Source organism: Lepisma saccharinum, chromosome 20, assembly GCF_977018435.1.
Source record: "Lepisma saccharinum chromosome 20, izLepSacc3.1, whole genome shotgun sequence".
Lineage (NCBI taxonomy): Eukaryota > Metazoa > Arthropoda > Insecta > Zygentoma > Lepismatidae > Lepisma > Lepisma saccharinum.
Genome location: NC_139248.1, coordinates 41,842,025 through 41,867,720, shown reverse-complemented (window position 1 = coordinate 41,867,720; position 25,696 = coordinate 41,842,025). Strand labels below are relative to the sequence as shown.

At 38.3% G+C, this 25,696-nt stretch overlaps 1 protein-coding gene across 5 annotated transcripts in view; it reads left to right on the top strand.

Annotated features, from left to right (window-relative positions):
- LOC146003592 (trypsin-1-like) overlaps positions 1-25,696 on the top strand; it is an 88,850-nt gene that overhangs the window by 42,336 nt on the left and 20,818 nt on the right. For 4 of the 5 annotated variants that reach the window (XM_083141898.1, XM_083141897.1, XM_083141896.1 and 1 more), the window contains 4 exons: positions 9,593-9,690; positions 15,416-15,443; positions 23,478-23,685; positions 25,416-25,693. In XM_083141898.1, the coding sequence (XP_082998024.1) occupies positions 9,593-9,690; positions 15,416-15,443; positions 23,478-23,685; positions 25,416-25,693 (612 nt within the window). The remainder of the gene's footprint in view (positions 1-9,592; positions 9,691-15,415; positions 15,444-23,477; positions 23,686-25,415; positions 25,694-25,696) is intronic. The other variant, XM_083141899.1, reaches the window with a different exon arrangement.

The window sequence follows — 25,696 nt, the reverse complement described above, 5'->3', positions numbered from 1 at the left end:
CATAGCATTCCTGAATATATTTGATTTGAACTGAGGTCCATTGTCTGAGACTATTCTTTTAGGAACTCCTAAGTGAACAAAGTAAATGTTTGATAATTTGTTCACGATCGTGTAGGCATTGCTGTTAACAACGGGATAAGCCACTAAATATCTCGTCGCTCCGTCTAACACAGTGAACAAAAACCTTTCTCGTTTTGGCCCCATTATAAACGGACCCTGTAAATCGATGAATAATAACTCTCCAGGCTTATCAGTAAAATGTGACCTGGCTACAAATTTTGACGGATGTTTGTTTGGCTTAGTTCGCTGACACAGATCACAATTTTTTATGTATGTTTTTATGTCAGTCTTCATTCCATTCCAATAGAACGTGCGATAAATTTGAGCTAAAGTTTTGGCCACCCCAAAGTGTCCTTTATCATCATGACAAGCTATTAAAACTTTACCGATTAATTTGACTGGGACGCAAATCCTCAAACGCGAGTTATCATGAAAGTCCTTGATATAGAGAACATCATTCCTCATACAGTACGTTTGACTCCATGATCTCGAACGAGGTTGGACTTTTTGTCCTGTTCCCATCAGGTTGTCAATGATTTCGGATAACTTGTCATCTTGACTTTGTAAACTTATCAACTCTTCTTTCGTGAACACTTCCTGATCTGTTTGTGCACAAGCAGATACATTTATCCTAAATTGTGAATCAGAAATGTCGGGAAAGCTCCTACTAAGAGTGTCTGCCAAAATATTGTCTGCGCCTTTACAATATTGAACAATGAAAGAATACTGTTGAATTTGGATAAACCACCTCGTCAGTCTGGCGTTCCAAGAATGTGCTGATTCTAACCAGGTGAGGGATTTATGATCGGAAACTACAACAAACTGTCTGCCTTTTAGGAAGGAGGAAAATTTATCAATCGTGTACAAAATAGCCAATACTTCTATTTCGGTGGAAGTGTACGATTTCTCATAGGACTTCAACAGTCGGCTGACAAAACCTAAGGGTTTGACGTTACCGTCAATAAGCTGATAACAGTAACCACCTACCCCAATTAGGGAAGCGTCTGTTTGAATGTAAAATGTTCTTTCAAAGTTGGGATAGCTCAGAGTGACCTCTTGGACGACCAAAGCTTTTAACATCTTGAGCGCTTTATCCGCTTCCATGGTCCAATGCCACTTGGTCTTTTGTTTCAACAACTCGTATAAAGGGTGAGCCACAAGTGCATAATTGGGTATATACTTAGATAACCAATTAAAACATCCCAACAATCGCTGAAGCTGTTTCAAGTTTTCAGGTTTGCGTAGCTGGACTATACTTTCCACGTACATAGGATCTTTCTTAAAGCCACAGGTAGTGACTAAGTGTCCCAGAAATTTAAATTCCTGTACGGAAAACTTGCATTTCCCTAATTTTAAGGTAAATCCTGCCCGCTGCAACCTTTCCAGTACCAAACCTACATGCTTCATGTGCGATTCGAAGTCTTTTGATCGGATAATAATGTCATCAACGTACACTACTACAAAATCCATAAATGATCCAAGGACCCGATTCATGACATCAACAAATATGGCCGTGCCATTCACTGATCCAAAAACTACTCTCTTAAATTGGTACAAAATTCCTTCAAAGGCAAAGGCCGTATACTTACGACTACTTTCATGAAGAGGAACTTGCCAATACGCATTTCCCAAGTCAAGTGAGGTGAAGTACTTGCAGCCAATGAACGACGTCAACAAGTCATTAATTTTCATGGGAGCAAGTTGCATCGGTTTCACGTGGGAATTTACTTTCTTCAGATCGACACATAGACGAATATCCCCGTTGGGTTTTGGCACAACTAGCAGAGGCGAACGATGTTCTGAGACAGAAAGTTCAATTACCCCCCAAGCCAACATTACATTCAGTTGTTGCTTTACCTTATCCCTATAGGCATATGGGATAGGATAATTTCGCGCCACGATTGGTTCGTCTGTGTCTACCTCCATCCGATGCACGTATTCGGTACATAAACCCGGTTTATCAGTAAACATCAGCTGGAAGTCATAGAGTACATCGATCAAACGTGAATCTAATTTTCTACCTTCATCTAAAGGACATGTTGGCAACTGACAAATCTTGCTCATTAGACATTATGTCAGCAAGTGGAGTGAACTTCAAAAGTGTCCTGCCATTTGGAGTTTGGTAAAACAAAGCCTCAACATCGAAGTTCAATTCCCCATGTATACCGTATATAACATCTAATCCTAATATGATGGGTACATTTAGTTTTTTGACAACCACAAATTGCACATAAAATTCATAACTTCCTAAATTGACATTCAATTGCGTAATACCCTCTACCGATTTAGACTTCGTGCCCGAATAATCAATTAACTTAATACTTGACGCCGACTCCAACCTAGGCCGCGAGACCGACGATGATATCAATTTCCAGGTGTCGTAAGCCAGGAGGCTCAGTTCCGCACCACTATCACAGAGGGCTACGAACGGTTCACCCATAATAGAAACATTGATCATTGCAGATCCGCATCTTTGATTACTAGTATTAATTGGCGTTATAGAATTTATTGATTCCCCCAGATCAAACTCATCAATACCCTCCTCTATATTTACAAATAATATGGCAGATGACTTTAATTTGCCCTCACCCCCTGGCCGTTGGTAAGGGTCCTTTGTCGGTTTTCCGACCTCGACGTTTCCTTTCTATTTACTGGAAATTCTTCGATCGCATGGATCTCAGCTTCAACCACGAGTTGAGACGCTTGTTTGAAGTTAGTACGGCCCAAAACGTTAAATACACCCCTACTTCGAAGAAGGTCCACCACCCTGGCCATTCCTGCTCTGTTCCAGTGAATTTTATCGATCTTGCCTCGCGAGGGATTCCCTAAATATTCTTCATACAAATCACCCCGAATTTCATTTTGCTCTGTGAAGAACAAAGGCACAATATCAACTACTCTAACATTTTTTCCATTATGGAACGACATAATCAGCTCATTGATGCTCTGCCACTTTCTCCACACACTGGTACCTTTGTCGCGCATAATCCGTGCCAGTGGAGGTATCGTTAGCCAATGTATTTCCTTTGTCCGTTTAGACAAAAGATCCAACGTCTGCAATAAACTTTGCTTAATAGCTTCTTCAGACCTAAACTTGAGAATATCATTTGTCCCAATTAATATAACTACCGAGTCAGACAGCTTTTGACAAGACCGAAGTCTTTCGTTTAACTGTTCAGCAGTTTGACCACTGATCGTTAACCCTACGCCGCGGTTGCCCCACTGATCACATTCAATTCTACAACTTGTATGATTTTGAGCTAACCTTAGCAACATGCTGTCCCCTACTAGTTGTTTATTTTCCAACAATGGTGACAACGAGTAAGATTTAGATAATGCATCTGAACCTGTGCTAGTAGACACCGAGGCACTTGTGCTTTTGGGAGGATCTATATTTACCGACCTCACATCACCTCCTACAACGTGAGGGGTAACTCGTTTCCCAACGACTTGTCATTTGATGTAGACACCTTGTTTAAATTGCGTGATTTGGACTTTGGACTTCTATACCACAGCCTATCCCCATCTGAAGGAGGACTACTTGGCAATTGGTTATCCCCCAGGTTCTTTTCTTCAGAGCTAGGTGACCCTAACGCCACCATATTTACTCCGCCCCTTTGACCCTTTACCTTAGGAGAAGAAGGCCAATCCCTTTTTACTGATACATCCTTTAGCGACTCAAAGTTTTCAATTACATGAATTGCCTCCGAGAACGACGATATGTCCTGCATTACAAAGTGCTCTTTTAGTTTATAAGGTAAAAGAATGCCCATTTGCGCAATAATCTGCGACTCTTCGGCTTTAGGTTGGATCGTACGCAGGAGTTTAAAGTTTTTTGAGAAAAACTGTAAGACACTCTCCTCCGAGGTTTTGATATATGGCGCATTCAGAATTTTAGCCAAACATGAACTTTTCCACCTAGAACTCTCATAGTAGTTTATGAATTCTTTCTTGAAAAGATCATATGTTGTAACGCGATCCTTCCGTTCCGCAAACCAAAGCTTGGCGCTTTCTGTTAACAATTTTGGGACATACTTTATGTATTGCCCTTCCTCTACCCCATAAAGCTCTAGCAGCTCCTCAACCTTCTCCAGGAATTCGGATGGAGTTACTGTAGTTATTAACCCACTGAATTTTGGAAATTTCATTAAGTCCTGAGGTTTTATACTAAAGACTTTCGCTTGAGTGTTTCTATTATTAACGTTAGTGTTAGAGCGTACCGGATTATCCTTTATTACCTTTGTCTGAGGTTCTACTAATCCTTGCAACCCTTTCATTTTTGCCTTCCCATGCCTGGTCTTAATGTAACTCTTCTTCTTTGACGTCAGATAGCAATCACCCGACCTATCCGCCTCACTTAAGGAATCTACATTTTCAGGCTGAGTGGACCTGAAGTGGTTGAATTTTGAACATCGAAGTGCAGAATCTCCATCTGATTCTTCAGTAGAAGTGGCTTTGTCTACACCACGCTTCCTTAACGCCCCCGACTCAGAGTAATGATAACCAACCCGCCTTACTTCGATCCCATCAGCATTTGGCTTTACGAGATCCTGATCAGAGCCCCTAGACTCCCACCTAGCCAAGACCCCATTGAACCTTGCCAAAGAACTTTCCATCGATCTTAATGTTAACATAACATCAGCCGGTAAACTATTCATCCCTGCAGCACTATCCTCAACCCCGTACAACGAACCCCTCGGAGTTCCCTGAACCGATGAAAAAACTTCCTTCTTGACTACGGTTAAGTCACTATCACTGACAGCCTTTACTACCTTCTTTCCTTCAACAATCCGAACCGACGGAGTCTTCCTTACTACTACTCTATCCATCACTTTCTCCACAACCTGTTCCTCCAACAATTTAAAACTATTTTCATTATCCAATTTTAACTGTCGTATTGCCTGCTGCACACCCTGTACTTCCGAGTCTAGTCTTTTAGCCAACCCCTCATGCTTCTTTTCTAATCTTTCGGCTCTACTCATGCATTCAATCCTGTACTGGGATACTGACAATGCCAAGCTCTTGAAGACCTTCACTTGTCTTCGTAGTGTCCTGTTTTAACTCCAACATGGATTTATTGGTTAGAGATAAATCCATTTGAAGCTTACCAACCAAGTCACTGGTATGAGACAACAACTCAGATTTCATTAGCTCTGTGTTTTCTCTGGATGCCTGACTAGTTTCTTTAATAAAAGAAAGCAAGGTGTCCAGAGTCACAGGTTCCTGTTCTGTTCCCATATTCGTTTCCTATACTTAATCTTTACTAATTTGAATTACCCCTTCCAAACTATCTTAATAAGACAAGTTTAAACAAACAACAAAAGGAACTTAATTCCAACTTATTTATTTTAACTTTTTTATTTAAACTTATTTATTTGACTATTTATTTAAACTTATTTGTTTAAACTTATTTGTTTTAATCTTACCCCAGCATCAAACGCTCCACCCTGAGTCTCATGGATCTTATTTATGACGCTCCAGGAGAACTGAGAACTCCAACCGGTATTATCCCTTACTTTGGAGGAAGCCCCCCCACAGGTCACTCTCGCAGCGCCTGAAAGCGCAGGTGGGAGGAAATTTGCCGGGGGAGATCAACTACCCCAAATAAAATATGACGTCAGAAACCCCATCTAAGTATAAGTAATTTTCGTATGACGCTCCAGGAGAACTGAGAACCCCAACCAGTATTTTTCCTTTGTTTTGGAGGAAGCCCCCCCACAGGTCACTCTGAATAAAATTTAAATTACCATAAATCCTTTACCACTTGTGGTATTTAATGCACTCTCAATGAATTACAAACACTCTGTACACAGTTCAACTATTAATCATAGAAAAATACAAGATTCTTGTTTCTTTAACAAAGAATGCTCTAACCAGATAATGAAAACGTCGCCTGTCAGTTGATGTACATCATGACGTTGCACACGATTTTTGTGTAATTTATCTTGCAACACACGCCTCACACGAATGCATGCATATTTGTACACTGTTAATTTTTGGTAGATCTACCTAATTTGCGTCGACATGAGCTCATGCTAAAAGTTTGGAAAACAACAGCTTACCTTCTGTAGCCGGGAAAAGACGCCATGCCGTTGTCCCTCTGTGGACTATTTGGGCACGATATTTTTAACATATCACTTACGCATCTTCCTTCTCCAAATCTTAAAGACGTTCCTCACCCATTACCGGTGTGGAAACAACACTCAGTCCTTGTCTCACAAATGTGTGATCACCAAAATTTTACGGGAAAAGATTATCCCTTCTCTTCACCAACAAGCTTCTTCCGCTCCATTTTTTCCAGAATCAACCGCTTTTTTTTCATCCTCTTCTTCTCACCTGTACCACCGTCTTTTTTGTACAACAGAATTAACTCGGATAATTTGTCAGTTAAAATAGTTGTATATTATCACAATACTTGCAGATGTATATGTCCAAGATATTTTTGTAATAAACGTTTGAACAAACTGTCTATCTTTATTCATGCGATAGCATGGAGAATATTACGCTGTAAATTTTATAGGTTTTCGCCATCACTGCAAAATTGTCCTTGCGTGCAGCCGCCGTCACATCAAAATGTCCTTGTGCATAGCGAAAGCAAACTGTTTTTGGCGGTAAATTTTACGACAATGAGATCTTCAACAACAAGAGATTAAAATTTGTTACAAAGGCACTTGCAAGAAGATGACTTTGAATTTAACTTCAAAATAACATTCACGTACAATGTGATTAAAGAATTTTACAATTTATAATGACTTACAAATGGTGCCATCTAGCGTTATTTTCTGAACTTCGTATTGTACCGGTTTACGGACGTAAGTAGATTATTTAAATGTTCTCAACATTCATTATATTCTTTTAATATTAAGATGCCATATGACAATAACCGTCATACTTCTTATAAGAATCTTCTACACGTCGTTGGTCATCTTCTTCGACTGGAGTGGTCAGGATTCTTCAGCTTCTACGGCGCAACTGCAACTTCGATTCTAACGAGGACCTCTTCCGTAATAGTCGTCTGGCTGGATTCTTCAATTATCGAGCCTCTACGTTGTATGCCCAGTATCCAACGTCGGTGGTTGAAGTTCTAAACTGTCGTGGCCCTCACGATGGGCGCCAAAAAGGATCTGTTACGTTCCTAGCAACTTTCCTCACCATTTACTCCTATAACCGGGAGCATTGAGGCTCTAAGGGTCTACACTGAAACCTATCTTCAGGGTAGATGCAGAACAATTCCAACCAACGTCGTGAAGTTTTAATGAAATGTTTATTTTCTGCTTGAGTACTTACAGCCAGTGGTTAGGTAATTCATAACTGGAACTTGGAGATCAATTGTTAATAGATAATTTCAAACTTACTAGAAAGGTCAAACTAGGGTGGCCCAAACCTAGGTTTTACAGAAGAGCGGCATACACCTATTCACTTCTTCCTAGACTTGGAGTTATCACCCGAGATTGCCAATTTAGGTTTTACAGAAGAGCAGCTTGCACCTATTCACTTCTTCCTAAATTGGAACTTATATCCCATTCGGCTAACCTAGGTTTTACAGAAGAGCGGTATACACCTATTCACTTCTTCCTAGATTAGACCGTTCCTATTTGGCCAGTCTAGGTTTTACAGAAGAGAAGCTTGCACCTATTCACTTCTTCCTAGACTGACACCAGAACAGACCTCCTTACGAACCAAACTCCTTCGTATTTATACCCAAAGTTCCAGCCTCGAACACCTGTCTTTAGGTAATTTCTTATTAAAATACTCTAAATTACAACAGAAAGACATTTGAAAAATACATAGTTTGGCAATTAATAATTTACAAAGAAAGTTTACATATTCATTTGAGTTAAGAATTATTTCTTTAACGTTGATAAAATCTTACATTTTGGAAATTACAAATTTAAATGTTCCGCCATTATTTAATTACAATTAGGTTAGTTAATCAAACATTGATAATCTTTGATTGGCAAATCTATATTTACATCATAATAAATGCCCGTTGTCTTAAGCGAGCTGACTTCATTAGATTGCTACAGAAAGGTGAATACATTAGTTCAACAACGCCTTGATTGGCGCTTTCATATTTGCGTCACAACATGTAGTATCATAGACATTAACAAGAACTCGAGGTAACACTATATCAATTTTTCTTTTAACATGGAATTGCAAAGTTACAAAATAAGTAAGGTCGTAACAATTTATATTTCTCTAATATTGGTTTGTCTGTCTCTTCATTCCTGTCAACGATCGAATTGTTCGACATGTATCACTGCTGGAAACTAATAGACAAAAATTATAAAACTTATAGAATTGATGAGATTCCAGTGCTTCGGTAAAGATATGTTAATATATCAATATTACTGCCTCTCTGTCACACACAAAAAAAACACCGAATATCGGAATTAGAACCATCTATTGGCAACAAATACAAAAACCGAGAGACATATAATTAAACTGACATTCTATTCATGATCCTCGTCAATCGTTTAGAGTTTACGTAGTAAACTAATCTCTAAGCTAATTTTTTTCTAACCACGTGTCTGTTTCACGGAGACAGATCATGGGCCACGCAAGTTCCAAACTCCTTGCCTACTACTGTAAGATCCGAATATCGTTGGAGGAGTACACATGCAGTATCTGGGGTATCGCACGGTCGCTTATCTGCAAGTAAGTTTCTACATAATGCTTCAATAACACGTGGCGTAGTTCCCAACGATGTGTCGATTGTATGAAATTTCACAAATCAGCGACACAGCTCGCTACGACTCCAAAGGTTCAGGGTTCTAAGCCAGGACTGGTCATGTGTGTTTTTGTGTGTGTCCATTCATCAATTTCATTATATAATCACTTACCATCATCTTCGAAATTAGCTAAACGTGACAGAAAGGAGAAGTAATCTATAGTTGATCCGATCTCCTTTTTAATGTTTTCCAAAGTAATTCAAGTTGTATTATGGGTGTAAGGGGTGACCTTTTGCGAAGATACACAAATATCTACCTCCATTCCACCACGTAGTACATCCTGGATTGAATTTTGTAGACTACTGAGGCCATGGCGTCTGGACTTGTGACCAGTATAATTCTCCGTGGGTCTTGTGTTGTGCTGTTCTTGTGTGTTTGTGATTGTTTTTTCATCCATTTCAACTTACCACCATTCATCCTCATCGTCACGACAAGCCAAAAGTGACAGAAAAGCGAAGTAAAAGCAACCAATCACCTTCTGTTGTGGAGTGGTTTCAATTTGACGGACCACTGTTACACAGGACAGCTCCGCACGATAGAATGACCAACAAAACTTGTTACTTATCTGCCTTGGAGGTACGTGACGTCACATAACCATAAACGGCCAGATATCGTTTCCTATTATACTTTACTTCCAACGTGTCGTGAAAATAGCATTTAAAATAAACCAACCCAACAAAGCCCTCCTTAGCTAACTTGTTTATACAAAAATGTTGCACCCAACATACAAATATACTATAAAAATCAATTAAACCTATGTAATCTTGAACGAAATAACTTTCGTTTAAATAAAATTTTAGGTATCGAAGTGGCTGACTTAAGGTGGGACGTTTTCCTAAATAAGATGGCGAGGACATTACAATACGTATGCATGATGGCTGCAAGTAGTATATTTATGGTAAGTAAAATAAATACAATAAGTATGAAATTCGCCTCCTTCAAAATCTGCCACAACAAGACTATGACACAATATTGAGACCCATATTATTTGCATCTTTTATTATACAAATCTGTTACAAATATCCTGGAAACGTATGTAAACATACTTCAAATTAGCAAAGATTGTATTTAACACTAATCAGTACCCCTTGTGCGTACTTGTACAAATAGGGCCTACCCGATGGCGCAGTGGTAGCGTCGTTGCCTTGTAATCAAGGGGTCCCGGGTTCGATACCCGGTGGAGGCACATAGTGGTTCGGATCCCACTTTAAACTGTAGGTCCAGTCCCGATTAGCCTTACTGTGCATAAAGTGGACTTAAAACAACAACTCAACAAGTACTTGTACAAATATACAATTGCAGTACAGGATTAGATAGTTATCAGATAGTGTGAGAAACAGATTTTATATTTTAAAAAAGCCCCCAAATCCGTGTTTACTTTGTAGTCTATACCATCGAGAAAGCCTGTCTTGATAATGTTTGGAACTGAATTTAATGTAATTTTATTTGAAATGTGTTCATAGTATGTATGTGGTGAAAATAAATGTTCCTGCGGACTTTTTCGCTCTAACATCTTACATTTTCTAAAATTAAATCTGATTCAAATGATGTTTTTTGGACTGAATTCACAAGTTCTGAAAATAAAGGTAAAGTGTTAACATGAAGCAGATGTCAAATTTCTGAGTCATATGAGTAAGAATGACAGTGCTAGTTCTTTGTTCCGGGAAATTTACTGTGAACAAATGGTATTGAAATTTTAAAACTTGGTTCACGACAGAATTTGCAACATTTTCATCTTACTTTACTAGTCATTAAATTTAATGAAATTAACACCTTTATTTAGATTACAGAAATATATATAGAGTAATTGTCGTCAAGTAGTAAACTGGAAGAAATGAAGTAACACATGTACAGAAGAAAGTATTTCAAATTGAATATTTCATATAGTATCTGATGTGCAACTGTACTTCAAATAAGCGACCTAGGCTTAGTGCAGCTTAAAAATGGACCACATACACTGACCATTATGGACCATTATGTTATTCAGCTAGTCTATCTGTATGGAATCCAAATATCAGATTTCTGTTTGGTAAGAAAAAAATATAAACATTGCAAGAAAAGGATCCTTTATCACATATACGGTGGCCGAATTAGAAATAATACTGCCGGTATGCTCGTATGCATATGCCTGTCTTTTGATACAATGCTGTTTTTCTGGTGCTTTCTTAAATTATATGTCTATTATTATCCTCTCTTGTTTATCACCACTAAGAGAGAGAGAGAGAGAGAGAGAGAGAGAGAGAGAGAGAGAGAGAGAGAGAGAGAGAGAGATAAATGAGCGAGTCGATTATTGGTCATTGCGCAGCTACTTGTGCGATCAGCTTCAATAAATATGTGCGAATATTAGAAAAATACTACCGGTATGCTTTTTGGTATCTTAATTTACTTCCGGTATGCCATACCAATTCGATCCCTGCACATATATACAATATAGTTCACATAAAAATTCAATTAATTCCTCTTGAAATCGGATAAATGTGAAAATATGAAATGAGCATATAGTTCAAAATTATGTTCTTTCGGGTTCTTTATTAAGCTTATCATATTCATCATTAACTCTAAAATGTTATTCATTTAACTTCACAAGTTCTGTGTCGAGATGAGGTAATTGAAAAAGTAAAAGTTAAAGTAAAATAAATATATATTTGAACTAATTCTAGAGAATGTCTTCAGTGTTTTCAATTTAAGCACAATATTTAAAAAAGTATTAACTTTTACAAAATTTATGTTTCATAATTGTGTATTTATAGAAGGAGAAACAAATTATATAAGAGGATAGTAAAATTGCATGTCTGCATATCTGGTATATAAATGCAGTTTTCTTGTGTTAACTTTCCTTAAATTGATACCATGTTCGAAAGGGCCCAACAATTAATTCTCAAGTTGAGCTCAGGGGGTAATTTCTCCCTTGTCCTATGGTTCACTTTTATTTTTCGTTGACTATCAATATTAAGCTATTAGATTCCAGGTTGTTTTCTGTTTTTAGCAATTAGCATTGCCCTACATGTTTGCGGTTCGTCACAACTGTTTTGGCTTATACCTTCTGAACGAGTCTTTTCCGCACAGGGATTCCTCATCCAATATATATATAGCCCCAATCCCACCACTCACTCAGTCACTGAAATAAATGTTCTCCATGAAGGAAGCCCCGGAGGCGAAAAATGCCCGATTACGACCCCCCATGAAATCGTCCAAAAAGGCCGAGAAAATTCAAAAATCGCTCAATCGGCCCTTCCTTAAGGGTGAAAATGCCCTTTTCTCACGTCCTTAGCAACTGTTGCCACGGAAATTTTTTGTAGCACACATTGTTTCCTTCAATTCTTAATTGTCCAGCTACGTTATATTTCTCACAGATAAGTAACACACAGATGAATCAACTCCTGGTTTTGAAAAGGTGCCTGAAACAAGGGTGACATCTACATAATAAGGAGTTTCAGCCCAGATTACGTATATATTGTTATACTCAATGCGTAAATATCTGCATCGTGCTTGTTTCAACTAAATGTTTAGGGGGTATAATGACATGCAATTCCTTAGAGCTTGCCGTGCTTGTTGTTCACCATGGAAACGGACGTTGCTAGGGAACTTAAAGAAAGTTTATTTTCCCCCCGAATGCTACTGTAAGGGAATTATGCTAGAGTTTTCGATTGATTGATTGATTGATTGATTTGGTGTTTTAAGTCCACTTTGTGCACAGTATTAGAGTTTTCGAATTTTAAAATGTGAGCATCAGAATTCATTGCAGAGGAGAGATAGAAATTTGCGAAGAATGAAGGAAAACATTTCTTTATTTCAATTATGTTTAAAAATGTAAAACTGACTACAGAAGTAAAATGTTACTTTTCCAATTTAGTGTCGCTATTGAATTCGTTTACATAAAACATCTAACTAACTATCCTGAAACTGTTATTACTTACCCAGCTTATTATTAAGAAAGAAACCAATAATATTTTGATTATTTGTACATATTACAGCGCATACACACATAAATTTACGTTCAAAACTTTCGAAATAAGCCAACCACGTCGGCGAGCGCACGAGACGTGGCCACGGGCCACGTCGAAAGTGCGCGAGTCCAATATATATAAAGCCCCAATCCCACCACTCACTCACTCACTGACATAAATGTTCTCCATGAAGGAAGCCCCGGAGGCGAAAAACACCCGATTACGACCCCCCATGAAATCGTCCCAAAAGGCCGAGAAAATTAAAAAATCGCTCAATCGACCCTTCCTTAAGGGTGAAAATGCCCTTTTCTCACGTCCTTAGCAACCGTTGCCACGGGCATTTCTTTTGCACACATTGTTTCCTTCAATTCTTAATTGTCGAGATACATTATATTTCTCACAGATCAATAGCACACAGATGAATGAACTCCTGGCTTTGAAAAGGTGCCTGAAACAAGGGTGACATCTACATAATAAGGAGTTTCAGCCCAGATACAATTACGTTATACTCAATGCGTAAATATCTACATCGTGCTTGTTTTAACTAAATGTTTAGGGGGTATAATGACATGCAATTCCTTAGAGCTTGCCGTGCCTGTTGTTGTCCATGGAAACGGACGTTGCTAGGGAACTTAAAGAAAGTTTATTTTCACCCCGAAAACTACTGCAAGGGAATTATGCTAGACTTTTCCAATTTCAAAATACGAGCATCAAAATTTATTACAGAGGCAAGGTAGGAATTTGAGGGGAATGACAGAAAACAGTTATTATCCAATTACGTTAAGAAATGTGGAAATAACAAAATACGTAAATATTGCATTTTCAATTTAGTCGCTATTCAATTCGTTTAAGCAAAACATCCAACTACTTATGTTGAAACGGTTATTACTTAATCAGTTCATTATTAAGAAAATAGACAATAATAGTTTGAATATTTGTACCTTATTAGAGCCCATACACACATAAAGTGACTTTCTAAACTTTTCAAACTTATACATATGTTCCCCATCATCCAATACAACATGCAGACATTTTCAAAGTCATTAAGATCTATGAAGAACCCCATCTATAACATGATTGCGACCACAACGTGGCCGAAGGTCACGCATGCGAGCGTACAAGACGTGGCCAAAGGCCACGTCGAAAGTACGCGAGTCCAATATATATAAAGCCCCAATCCCACCACTCACTCACTGACTCACTGACATAAATGTTCTCCATGAAGGAAGCCCCGGAGGCGAAAAACGCCCGATTACGACCCCCATGAAATCGTTCCAAAAGACCGAGAAAATTAAAAAATCGCTCAATCGGCCCTTCCTTAAGGGTGAAAATGCCCTTTTTTCACGTCCTTAGCAACCGTTGCCACGGACATTTTTTGCAGCACACATTGTTTCCTTCAATTCTTAATTGTCGAGATACATTATATTTCTCACAGATCTACAACACACAGATGAATCAACTCCTGACTTTGAAAAGGTGGCTCAAACCAGGGTGACATCTACATAATAAGGAGTTTCAGCCCAGATACAATTACGTATATATTGTTATACTCAATGCGTAAATATCTACATTGTGTTTGTTTTAACTAAATGTTTAGGGGGTATAATGACATGCAAGTCCTTAGAGCTTGCCGTGCCTGTTGTTGTCCATAGAAACGGACGTTGCTAGGGAACTTAAAGAAAGTTTATTTTCTACTACTGTAAGTGAATTATGCTAGACTTTTCGTATTTCAAAATACGAGCGTCAGAATTTATTACAGAGGCAAGGTAGGAATTTGTGGGGAATGACGGAACACAGTTATTATCCAAAATACGTAAATATTGCATTTTCAATTTAGTGTCGCTATTGAATTCGTTTATGCAAACACATCCAACTATTTATCTTGAAACGGTTATTACTTACTCAGTTTATTATTAAGAAAATATACAATAATATTTTGAATATTTGTACCTTATTAGAGCCCATACACACACAAAGTTACTTTCTAAACATTTCAAATTAGCGAACATATACACATGTTCCCCATCATCCAATACAACATGCAGACATTTTCAAAGTCATTAAGATCTATGAAGAACCCCATCTATAACATGATTGCGACCACAACGTGGCCGAAGGTCACGCATGCGAGCGTACAAGACGTGGCCAAAGGCCACGTCGAAAGTACGCGAGTCTCAAGTATATTATGCTTTGTGCCCGTGTCCCTCCACTCGAATGTTTACGACTCCACACACGTGGTTTACAGTTCTGCTTAAATAAAATCCTCTGACGAGCTCTATTTGGAGTCAGATCGATATATATATATATATATATATATATATATATATATACACACACACACACACACACTCCACTTCTAATCGGTAGCAGTATATGGTGCAGTCACGTATCTCCAATTTTCTGACTGTTTCTAAGAGACAGACATATTCCTAACAATACATAATTTCCTCACTTGAAAATTTTATTAACTAATAGTTACGTGCCTCTGACTCACACACTGCGTGTTGTCATATCTATTATAAGAGTCTTCTTCCGTACTTACCAGTTCGGCAACGTGCCATAATCTCTTCATCATTATGCATGCCAATATATCTTCAGAAGTGTTTACTTTGTAAGTCCATTTTCTAATCAGGAGATGTAATTATCTAATATGCTGTTCTATTTTCTTTGTTTCAGATGCAAGGAGCAAATTTTTTGCAGTGTCGTAAGAATATTTATTGTATATTAGATTATAAGTATTTAATGCGAATTTTAAAATTGTAAACTTATAATTTAGAAACTAAGCTATTAGACAAAATTCAAAAGTTGTAAATGTAAAAATGAATTGTTCTTGGTTTTGGACTTTATAAATCATATGGTGTCTATAAATGGTTGCCCTGGATGATTATTCTCGGTGGCCTAGGCTCCACCTCGTCTGTCGGTCACAAGGACGTCTATATACATGAAGTTGTCAGTGGCCCAGGCTCCACTACGTCAGGTGGCCAAGTCAAGACCTAATTTTGTATGTAGGTTTCAAGGGAGAATTATGTTGTTGTTGTGCCCAGGCTCCACCTTGTCAAAGGATTTATGCGGTAGGATATAAACCCCCAAAAATGAAAAAGCTACCATCAGACCCTCAATGGTTGTGGACATACAGTTCTCCCAGTGCGTGTGCTACACTGATCATCGTTCGTATGCTGACTGGCCAAAGCAGGGTTGGAGATGTATCTGTAAAGGATGTAAAGGATAATAAACCTTTCGGATAATAAGCCCTTTTCTGCTCCCACAAAAATAGGCAATAATTAGGCTGGAGAGTTCAATGAACTAACCTATCTCCACCAACGGGACCAGAGTACACAATTCTGACACTATCTCTCCACACACATAAGATCTCACGCACAGTCTCTATAAATTATTCATATACATTTCACACCAACCCCCCTTTACATCCTTTATAGATACATCTCCAACCCTGCTTTGGTCAGTCATCATACAAACGATGATCAGTGTAGCACACGCACTGGGAGAACTGTATGTCCACAACCATTGAGGGTCTGATAGTAGCTTTTTCATTTTTGGGGGTTTATATCCTACCGCATAAATCCTTTGACAAGGTTGAGCCTGGGCCACAATAACATAATTCTCCCTGGAAACCTACATTCAAAAATAGGTCTTGACGTGGCCACCTGACGTAGTGGAGCCTGGGTCATTGATAATCCTCCCTGGCAACTTAATGTATATAGAGGTCCTTGTGACCGGCAGACGAGGTGGAGCCTAGGCCACCGAGAATAATCCCTCAGGGCAACCATTTATAGACACCATATGATTTAACAGACTACAAGCTACCCTGAAGACGGAAGCAGATTCAGCCTCCGAAACGTTGGTAATTTTTTTAAAAAAATAACACAGTGGTTAAAAGTTCAAAACCAAGAATGAAAAATCACTACTGATTAACAACAAAGAATAAAATTTAATTAGTATCATACTCTACAGTGACTAACGTAACAAATTAAAGTATTATGGATTATACATTGCGTTAATATGAAAAATAGACACACGTAAATAGCTGAAAAAAATATTGGATGTAGAGTTTGGTGCAAGATGAACCATAAGTAAAAATGCGTAATCTCCCTCTATATAAAAATGTATATATGTGTGTATATATGTATGTGTGTTTGTTCCGCCATAACTCTCGAACACCTGGAGCGATTTCAACCAAACTTGGTACACATAGCTATCACTTGCAATATGGAAAAAAAAAATACTGTGGGAGTGAGACACCACTGGCACCCCTGAGGGTGGGGGTGGGAAGAGGGTGACGTAAAAATAATAAAAAACGACCGATATTAGTGTGGAATCCATAGTTTTTCGGAGTCTCTAAGATGAATAGTGACCCTCCCAATGCCGTTCAACTCCAATACACCCCTGGCACCCCTAGGGGTGGGGGTGGGAATAAGGTGACATGTATCTATAGTTTTCGGGGTCGCTAAGATTAATATTGACACTACCGACGTCGTTCAACTTCAAGACCCCTCTGGTACCCCTAGGGGTGCGGGTGGGAAAACGACTGATATTAGTGGGGAATCCATAGTTTTCGGGGTCGGCTAAGATGAATAGTGATACTCCCAATACCGTTCAACTCCAAAGAACCTCCGGCACCCCTAGGGTGTGGTTGGGAAGAGGGTGACACATAAAACGACCGATATTAGTGTGGAATTCATAGTTTTCGGGGTCGATAAGATAAATAATGACATTTCCAATGCCGTTAAACTTCAAGACACGCTCTGCACCTAGGGGTAGGAGTGGAAGGGGTGACATGTAAAAATAATCGAAAACAACCGATATTAGTGTGGAATCCATAGATTTCGGGGTCGCAAAAGATGATTAGTGACACTCCATATGCCGCTCAATCCCAGGAATCTTTGGCATCCCTAGGGGTTGGGGTTCGTTAGAGGGTGAAATGTAAAACGACCGATATTAGTGTGGAACTCATAGTTTTTAAGGTCGCTAAGATGAATAGTGTCACTCCCTATTCCGTTAAACTTCAAGACACCCCTGGACCCCTAGGGGTGGGGGTGGGAATAGGGTGACATGTAAAAATTATCGAAAACGATCGATATTAGTATGGAATCCATAGTTTTCGAAGTCACTAAGATGAATAGTGACACTACGAATGCCGTTCAAACCCCGGACACCCTTAGAGGTAGGGGAGGGAAGGGGTGACCTGTAAAAATATTCGAAAGCGACCGAGATTAGTGTGGAATCCATAGTTTTCTGGGCCGCTAAGATGGATAGTGACACTATGAATGCCGTTCAACCCCAAGTTCATCACCTGTCGGCATGTGGGTGAGAGGGGGTGAAAAAATGAAATGTCAAAAATGACCTACATTAGTTTCGAATCCATGTTTCTCGGAGTCGCTAAGCTAATTGGTGACATTCACGATGACATTTTAGAGAGAGAGGGAGAGAGAGAGAGAGAGAGAGAGAGAGAGAGAGATACACTTGCTTTCTCGATCACGATCAACAAGCCACAGGAGCAGTCTATTAAATAATGCGGAGTTGATTTAAGATTGCAATGTTTCTCCCACGGACAACTTTAATAGAAGATTGGGATAAAAAATCCCCAGGCAACGCCGGGCAATCTTCTAGTAAAATATAAATCGTTAGTATATTTACTATGACAAATGTAACATTTTTGCCAAAGCATCAACATTAAAAAAAGGAAATATATTAGGAATATATTTCTGCAGTTTCTTGAACAACTGAAAAGTGAAACGGTAAACTCTCAGATAGGAATAGACGAATAATATTATGGATACACACTAACGTAACGTAATGTAACAGTAACAGCTGTGGAAATACACATGTAATGGTTGAAATTTCATTAACACTTTAAATTGGAAAATACAGAATTGCTACACAAACACACGCACATAGGAACGCACAAAAAAAGATGAGGAAGAGAAAGATCTGGTGGAGCAACAGCTCGTGAGAGCCAAGACCTACCTATCGATTGCCGGCCTCACTGCCACATGCCTCAGCAGAGAGTGGGCTATCATCCAACCAGTTTCGGGGCGACGAGTGATCAGCACGAAGAAACTTCAGCCGTTATTGTAGGTTTCTATGACCGGGTTACGCTACTCATTCCTAGATCTCCAATTTCCTCATGATGCTGGGTGGTCACCATTTCCATACACTTGCCTATGAAGCGGCGGGGGAGCTAGTGTGCCGGGCGAAGCAGTGCATGCTGATGAAAAGGCAGGTAGCTGCTGTCGCGTTTACCCTTTCACGCAATCGCATTCCCTCGTACGTGTTCATTGGTTAAGACTTACTTCCGTTCCCTGGCTGCAGATATTCCCGGGACACAGTATAATACAAGTCTCAGGAGAAAAATTGTTACGCTTCCACCCAGGAGACTCGAGCCAATGCGCGTCCCGTAGCCCGAGCACAAAGCCTGACGCTTTAGACCGCACGGCTACGGTGCCGGACAAATATTTAATATCCTCTACTATAAAAATTATCATGGAACTGATTTTTTCCACAATATCAGCCTTTTATAGAAAATGTTACCTTTGTAGAGGGCCAATTCTGCTCATACTTCTACTAATACCAGGTACGTTTGTTTCGTTATGGACTATGTCAATGATCATTGCCTCCACTGGATGTCTCTTGTTATCATATGACACCACGCAGTCATCAGTAAGATTCAAAATCTTCATTATTTCTCTTGTGCAGTTGCAAATAATGTCGTATGAATCGTTGTCGTTTGGTCCCTGTGTTGAAATTAGTACACTTTCCTGTGTTTCACTGTATTTTCAATGTGCTTTTCAAATGGCCCAAACACGTTTGATGTTTGCGAAGAAATCTACTAATGTCGAAACGTTTATGAGAAAGTTCTTCTGGAGGCAGGCATTGACAGTGTACGACTACATTCAAATGTGTTGTATACCCAATGGCAAAAGAAACAGCAGTCGAATTATCCATCATCATTTTCATTGTTTTCCAAATTGTGATGATAATGAATTATAATAAAAAGTCAATAGTTCAATAATTAAAGGCCAACAACTGCTTCCAATCAACAGAATTCCACTCCGTCCTCTAAATAACAAAGAACAACTTTTCACAGGAAAAATTTGAAAATATCGATTGACAATTTACCTACTATTAACTTTGCCATTGGCTGCATACACCAGTATATATGAAAGTCAACATCATGATACAATCGGCTATCTCTTGTATTATGTGTTTCCATACAAGCTACTACAACAACTACCTATCCGACCACTGTTCCCTTTTTCTTGAAAACGTATTGTTAAATTTCATGAGGCAAGCACTGACGTGTTTTTCTTTTCCTGCTCTAAAAATGCATCTCTGCTTTATCGGTTTAGATGAAAATGTTACCGCCAGATTGTATGTTTCTGCCACAGTGTGATATTATTGCCTCATTCAGGATATTTTGCTCTGCACATAAATGTCTACCGAACTCTGCCACCGGTGGCACCACATAGTGACCACATTTGTAAACATTATAGTAACACATTAATCACAGTTTTAATGGCATTGTAAAGAAATACTTCCAAATATAGTTTATGGCCTTAGTTATTGGCCATATTTGGGTTCAAAATTTAGTGTAAGAGCATCGCCGATTTCTTCTTTATCTCTTCTAATAAAAAATCGTGACATTATATAACATTTCATTGTACACTTCAATAATTACCATTTTTAATGTACTTAATCTTAAATGAGCGACATAATGCATAAGTTACAGATTCTGTTGTGCACTGAATAACGAAATGGACTGACTGTTCTGTGACAAAAATACAAGATTAAGGTCTGATTGTTTAAGATTTTCTTAGAACTTCGAAATGCAAGTCAGAACGTCTAAATGACACCAATTCCTACAATATTATGAATGGGTTTAATTGAAACGCTGACATTTTTAAAGTAACTCTTACATACACGTATTTTTGTAATGTATTCCACCCATTGCATCTGGCCTTGCATCGTTGAATACAACGTGTCCAATAATGAAAATTGACACCTTTCCTCAATTGCGATACCATACTACACACAAAGACGGGAGAATCAGTTTTAAATATGAGTATCTCTACCTCTCATCCAGAAAGCACTATATCTCAGCTCCAAGGTTTTCTTAGTGGAAATTAGCCACCACTCTAACTCTCAAGTTCATCACACAGGTGTACTCCAAACTACACCAAGAATTGTGAAATATTAACAACTTCGCCTTTTTCAGCCTGCTCTCTCGTATGACATTCAAATGTGCAATCACTTTAATGAAGTGTCTCTTCACTACACGTCGCTAATGTATATACGTATATCAAAGCTCTATGCTATTTGCAACCTGTTGATCGCACTCTAAAAAAACAGACTGAAACAATAATCTCTCTCTGATCTTTATCTTTATCCATCGATGATTGCAAAACATCCAACTTCTGTTTCTTGAGCAGATTCCTTGTTCTTGTTTTACAACATTCGTCCTCCCTCGCAGATCCACCCGAAAGTTGTGGACAAATACATTCTTTTTTTATACTAACAAGGGAGGTTATCTAAGTGTCCCCCTCCGATTCCCATGAAACTTGGCAGGTGTATAGAGGGGACCAAAGGAAGAAATACGTGTTTCTTTGTTTCGGCAAAAAAAGGTTTTAGGGGGCAAACCCCCCTCTCAAATGTCAAAATGAGGACAAATTGAAGTGGGGGATCTGACCCTTGTGTCCCCCTCCGATTTCCATTAAACTTGGCAATTGTAAAGATGAGCCTAAAGGAAGAAATACGTGTTTCTTTGTGTCGGCTAAAAAAGGTTTCAGGGGACAAAACCCCCCTCAAATGTCAAGATGTGAACAAAGTGGGGGATCTGACCCTTGTGTCCCCCTCCGATTTCCATTAAACTTGGCAATTGTAAAGATGAGCCTAAAGGAAGAAATACGTGTTTCTTTGTGTCGGCTAAAAAAGGTTTCAGGGGACAAAACCCCCCTCAAATGTCAAGATGTGAACAAATTGAAGTGAAGATCTGATCCCTGTGTCCCCCTCCGATTTCCATTAAACTTGGCAGGTGTATAGAGGGTCCCAAAGGAAGAAATCCGTGATTATTTATTTAGGCTAAAAAACAGTTTTAGGGGGCACCCCACTCAAAAGTCAGGATGGGGACAAATTGAAGTGGGAATCTGACCCCGAATCCACGTAAATATGGCATAGGAAGAACACGCAAATATAATTGGAACACACACAGCACAGAGCTGTGTTTGCCAGTGATATACACTTCATATCTCAAGTGTCCCACTTGTGTATCTGCGAGTACTATTAGCACAGAACTTCAACCGACATCGTCCTTCACGATAGCACTTGCGTTTGGTACTGACAATCCTACAGTTATGTGCTGTGTGTGTTCCAATTATATGTGCGTGTTCTTCCTATGTCATATTTACGTGGGTTTGGGGTCAGACCCCCACTTTAATTTCTCCTCATCTTGACATTTGAAGGGAGGTTTTCTCCCTAAAACAGTTTTTTAGCCGAAACAAAAAAACACGTATTTCTTCCTTTGGTCCCCTCTATACACCTGCCAAGTTTCATGGAAATCGGAGGGGGACACTTAGATAACCTCCCTTGTAAGCAAAGGGAGCTAGCTCATTGTTACAATGCAACATTTTCCTTACAACTACGGCTATCCCTCCCCTTCACTTCTTTTCATACGCTTTCCTCGTTCAAGGCAAGGCACCAATTTCTTACGCTTTTTTGCCATGCTCAGAACAGTGTGAGGTGATATTTCCTTTTCTAAAGAAAAAAAATCAGTTTACAACGATATGTGAGCTGCTCTTGACTCCGTCACACGTCAAGGAATGGAAAGGAATTGCAACATTACATGATGAAGAGGGAATTCAGTGCATGCTTGTAGGTACTAGATCTCAATTTTTTGTGTGAAGCGTGTCCGAAGGCCCACTGCTACATTCCATTAGAGCCTTTCTGCTTCCTCTACTCGCCTCTGAAAACAGCGCCAGTGTTCACTTCGAACAGTTGCGAATGCGAATTTCATTCGACGAGAGAGAAACTCAGAGACGCTGAAGTAAGGAAATAAATGGAAAGTAATGTGGCCTGGAAACATTTGATGTTTTGAAGAAATGTCGTTCATTGAATAAATATAATAAAAACTAATGGCATTACACATTTATTTGGGTCTGGGAATAGGCAGCAGACGTTACTGAATTATCCAAACTAAGTGTGCGCAAGATCCCTTATATTGGAATGTGACATAAATGGTGAATACATATCAATAATTGTAACAATTATTTTTTGCATTTGATTAATCATGCACAAAATAAATTTACATTAGAACGAATAATTAGTATTTTTAGTACACACACACATACGTAAATACACACATATACGTACATACACACAAATACACACACACACCTTATATATATATATATATATATATATATATATATATATATATATATATATATATAACGCATATTGTACAGTTACTAAAGTAATGCTTCCCAAGTGAAAGTTATCCTCCTTAGTTAATATGATAAACCGATTTTGTTCATTTGCTTTCATTTATATTATTTGACGTTGCTTTATACCTCTTTCGGCTAATCTAGACAATAAGAAAGTTGTTTTGTATTCTAGGATATTGATCGTTCTTGGACCCTTGAAGTTTGATAATTTTGAAATATTAATTATTAATAATATTTTAATTAGTATTGAGGAACCGTTCTCACTGTTCCTCCATTGGCAGATTGTGGCAAGAGGGCTAAACAGAAGAAGGGTCGAGTGATCGGGGGGACCCCTGCCCTCGATTACCCCCCGTGGCTGGGAGCTTTGAGAAGAAACGACTCCGTTGTCTGCGGCTCTTCCTTGATCAACGACAGATACGTCCTGACGGCGCTCCATTGCTTCGGGGAAATTTTCGAGAAGTTCCAGGATTTAGAAGAAATCAAGAAAAGGTAACTCAACAACTTTATTAGGACATAAATTAATTAACGTTCACTTTCGTTTATATGGTGTTATTTGTTATACCTTTTACACATTAGTGTTACGATACAACCATTTGGAACCAAGAAAGCTCAATTTTGTATAACTGGACTTCAAAATCAAAAAGGATGATTTAATTTTACGATGGGCCGTATTATCTACCGTGGCAATAAAATTAACATCATATTTATGGGGTGTTTCACAGCAAAACTTACATGTATTTATGTACGACTTCATGCATATGTGCGTCTTTATAAATCCCTACTTTTCTCTCTCACTCTCTCCTTCTCCCTCTACCGGAAATGCGACAAATTGATTTAAAGTGTTGTTACACCTTGGTGTGTTTGGACCTGGAGATTAACCTGCTGAACTCTGAAATATTTGTAAATGTGATTTTTCCATTTGTTTGTAAGAATAACGTCAATTATATAGATATATTCACATATCACCAAGGTGGATTGATTTAAATAAAAATATAAATCAGGTAATTTTTTTAAAAGAAAAATCACTAATTTAAATCGCATTAAATAAATAATTCATACAATAATGTACATAAGGATTTTGTAGTTATCAGAATCACTTTTGGTTTAAGTACATTAATTTTGTAATAATTTAATGGTGTTTATTATGCTCTAGGAAAGGAAAATAAAGGAAATTAAATACATTTACTGATGATACTCATACGAAAGGAAATGTAAACACATATTTTAAAATTCAATAATTTTATAGGCAAAAATAGCAAACATTTTGTGTAGGAAAATATACAAAATTCTAATCATGTTAAACCATAAATAGTGTCATTTTCATCAAACTCTAAATAAATATGGCACCTAATATTTTTTCAAACTACCATTAAAAGCTCTCGAAAATTCAACTACCAAGACAATAATAATATTTAAGTTAAAATTTTAATTTACAATTACAGAGTACACCAATAATGTTTCATTTTCACTGGAATAAAAGGTATTGAAATTTATATAGTTTTATTAACACACTCAACAAATATTTCCATGCTAGGTACAGTTTCAAAAACAGAAAAAGTGTATATTTATATATATTTTTTTATTTGCTTTATTCAAAGTGTTCAAACATTTTACAGGGCAATTTACTAGAGAAAGCTTTTCTATAAACAAGTTTTGGCACCATACATATCTATATGTATGGTGCCAAAAAACACACAAGCAATTTTTAATGTTTTTTTATTTTTAAAGAAATCAAACTAATAGATTTAAATTTAAATCTAAAAAAATCCGATTTAAATAAAAATCAAGAAAAATTATTTTTTTAAATAAAAAGCATGGTTTTTATCCACCCTGCATTCACACAAACACACTAAACCTCCATAACGCAATGCGGGATAGGGTCTTCCATGCTGCTTTCCGTTGGGTGGTGCGTGCTCAGGGTATTGGGTCCCATCGGCGTATTTTTTTGTCCCTCGAAACCGAAAATCAGCACCATTGCTTTCAAGTAGCTGCCCAAGTGTTCGCACGATGTTGGACCATTACTAAAATTTTGGAGCTTCCACTGGGATTCAGTCCGGGATTGCTAATTCCTCAAGCAAGAGCGCTAACGATTCGTTGAAGCGGGGTTCAGATATGCAATATACTTGCATATACGTAACATAGGATAGATTATAGAATGTAAAGGCGAATAAAACTATCCTAGTGGCATTTTTCTGTTAATAATTTCTTTCGAATTTCAGAGGGTTCGAAGGCTGGGACATTGTACTGGGCGAGGTCAGCAGAAGGAAAATATCCAAGCAACCTTCATTTATTGACTCTGCGAATGGGACGACAACAGGCAGATCAACTAGATTTGGATACAAAAATAATGCATTAATTAGAAATATTTCAGATGTCATAATAGTGAAGAGTCCTGAAGTGATGTATAACCACTACAAGAATGATATAATACTCGTCCAGCTTCAAACACCCATTAACTTCACTGACAGGATATCACCAATATGCTTACCCCCGAAAGGTA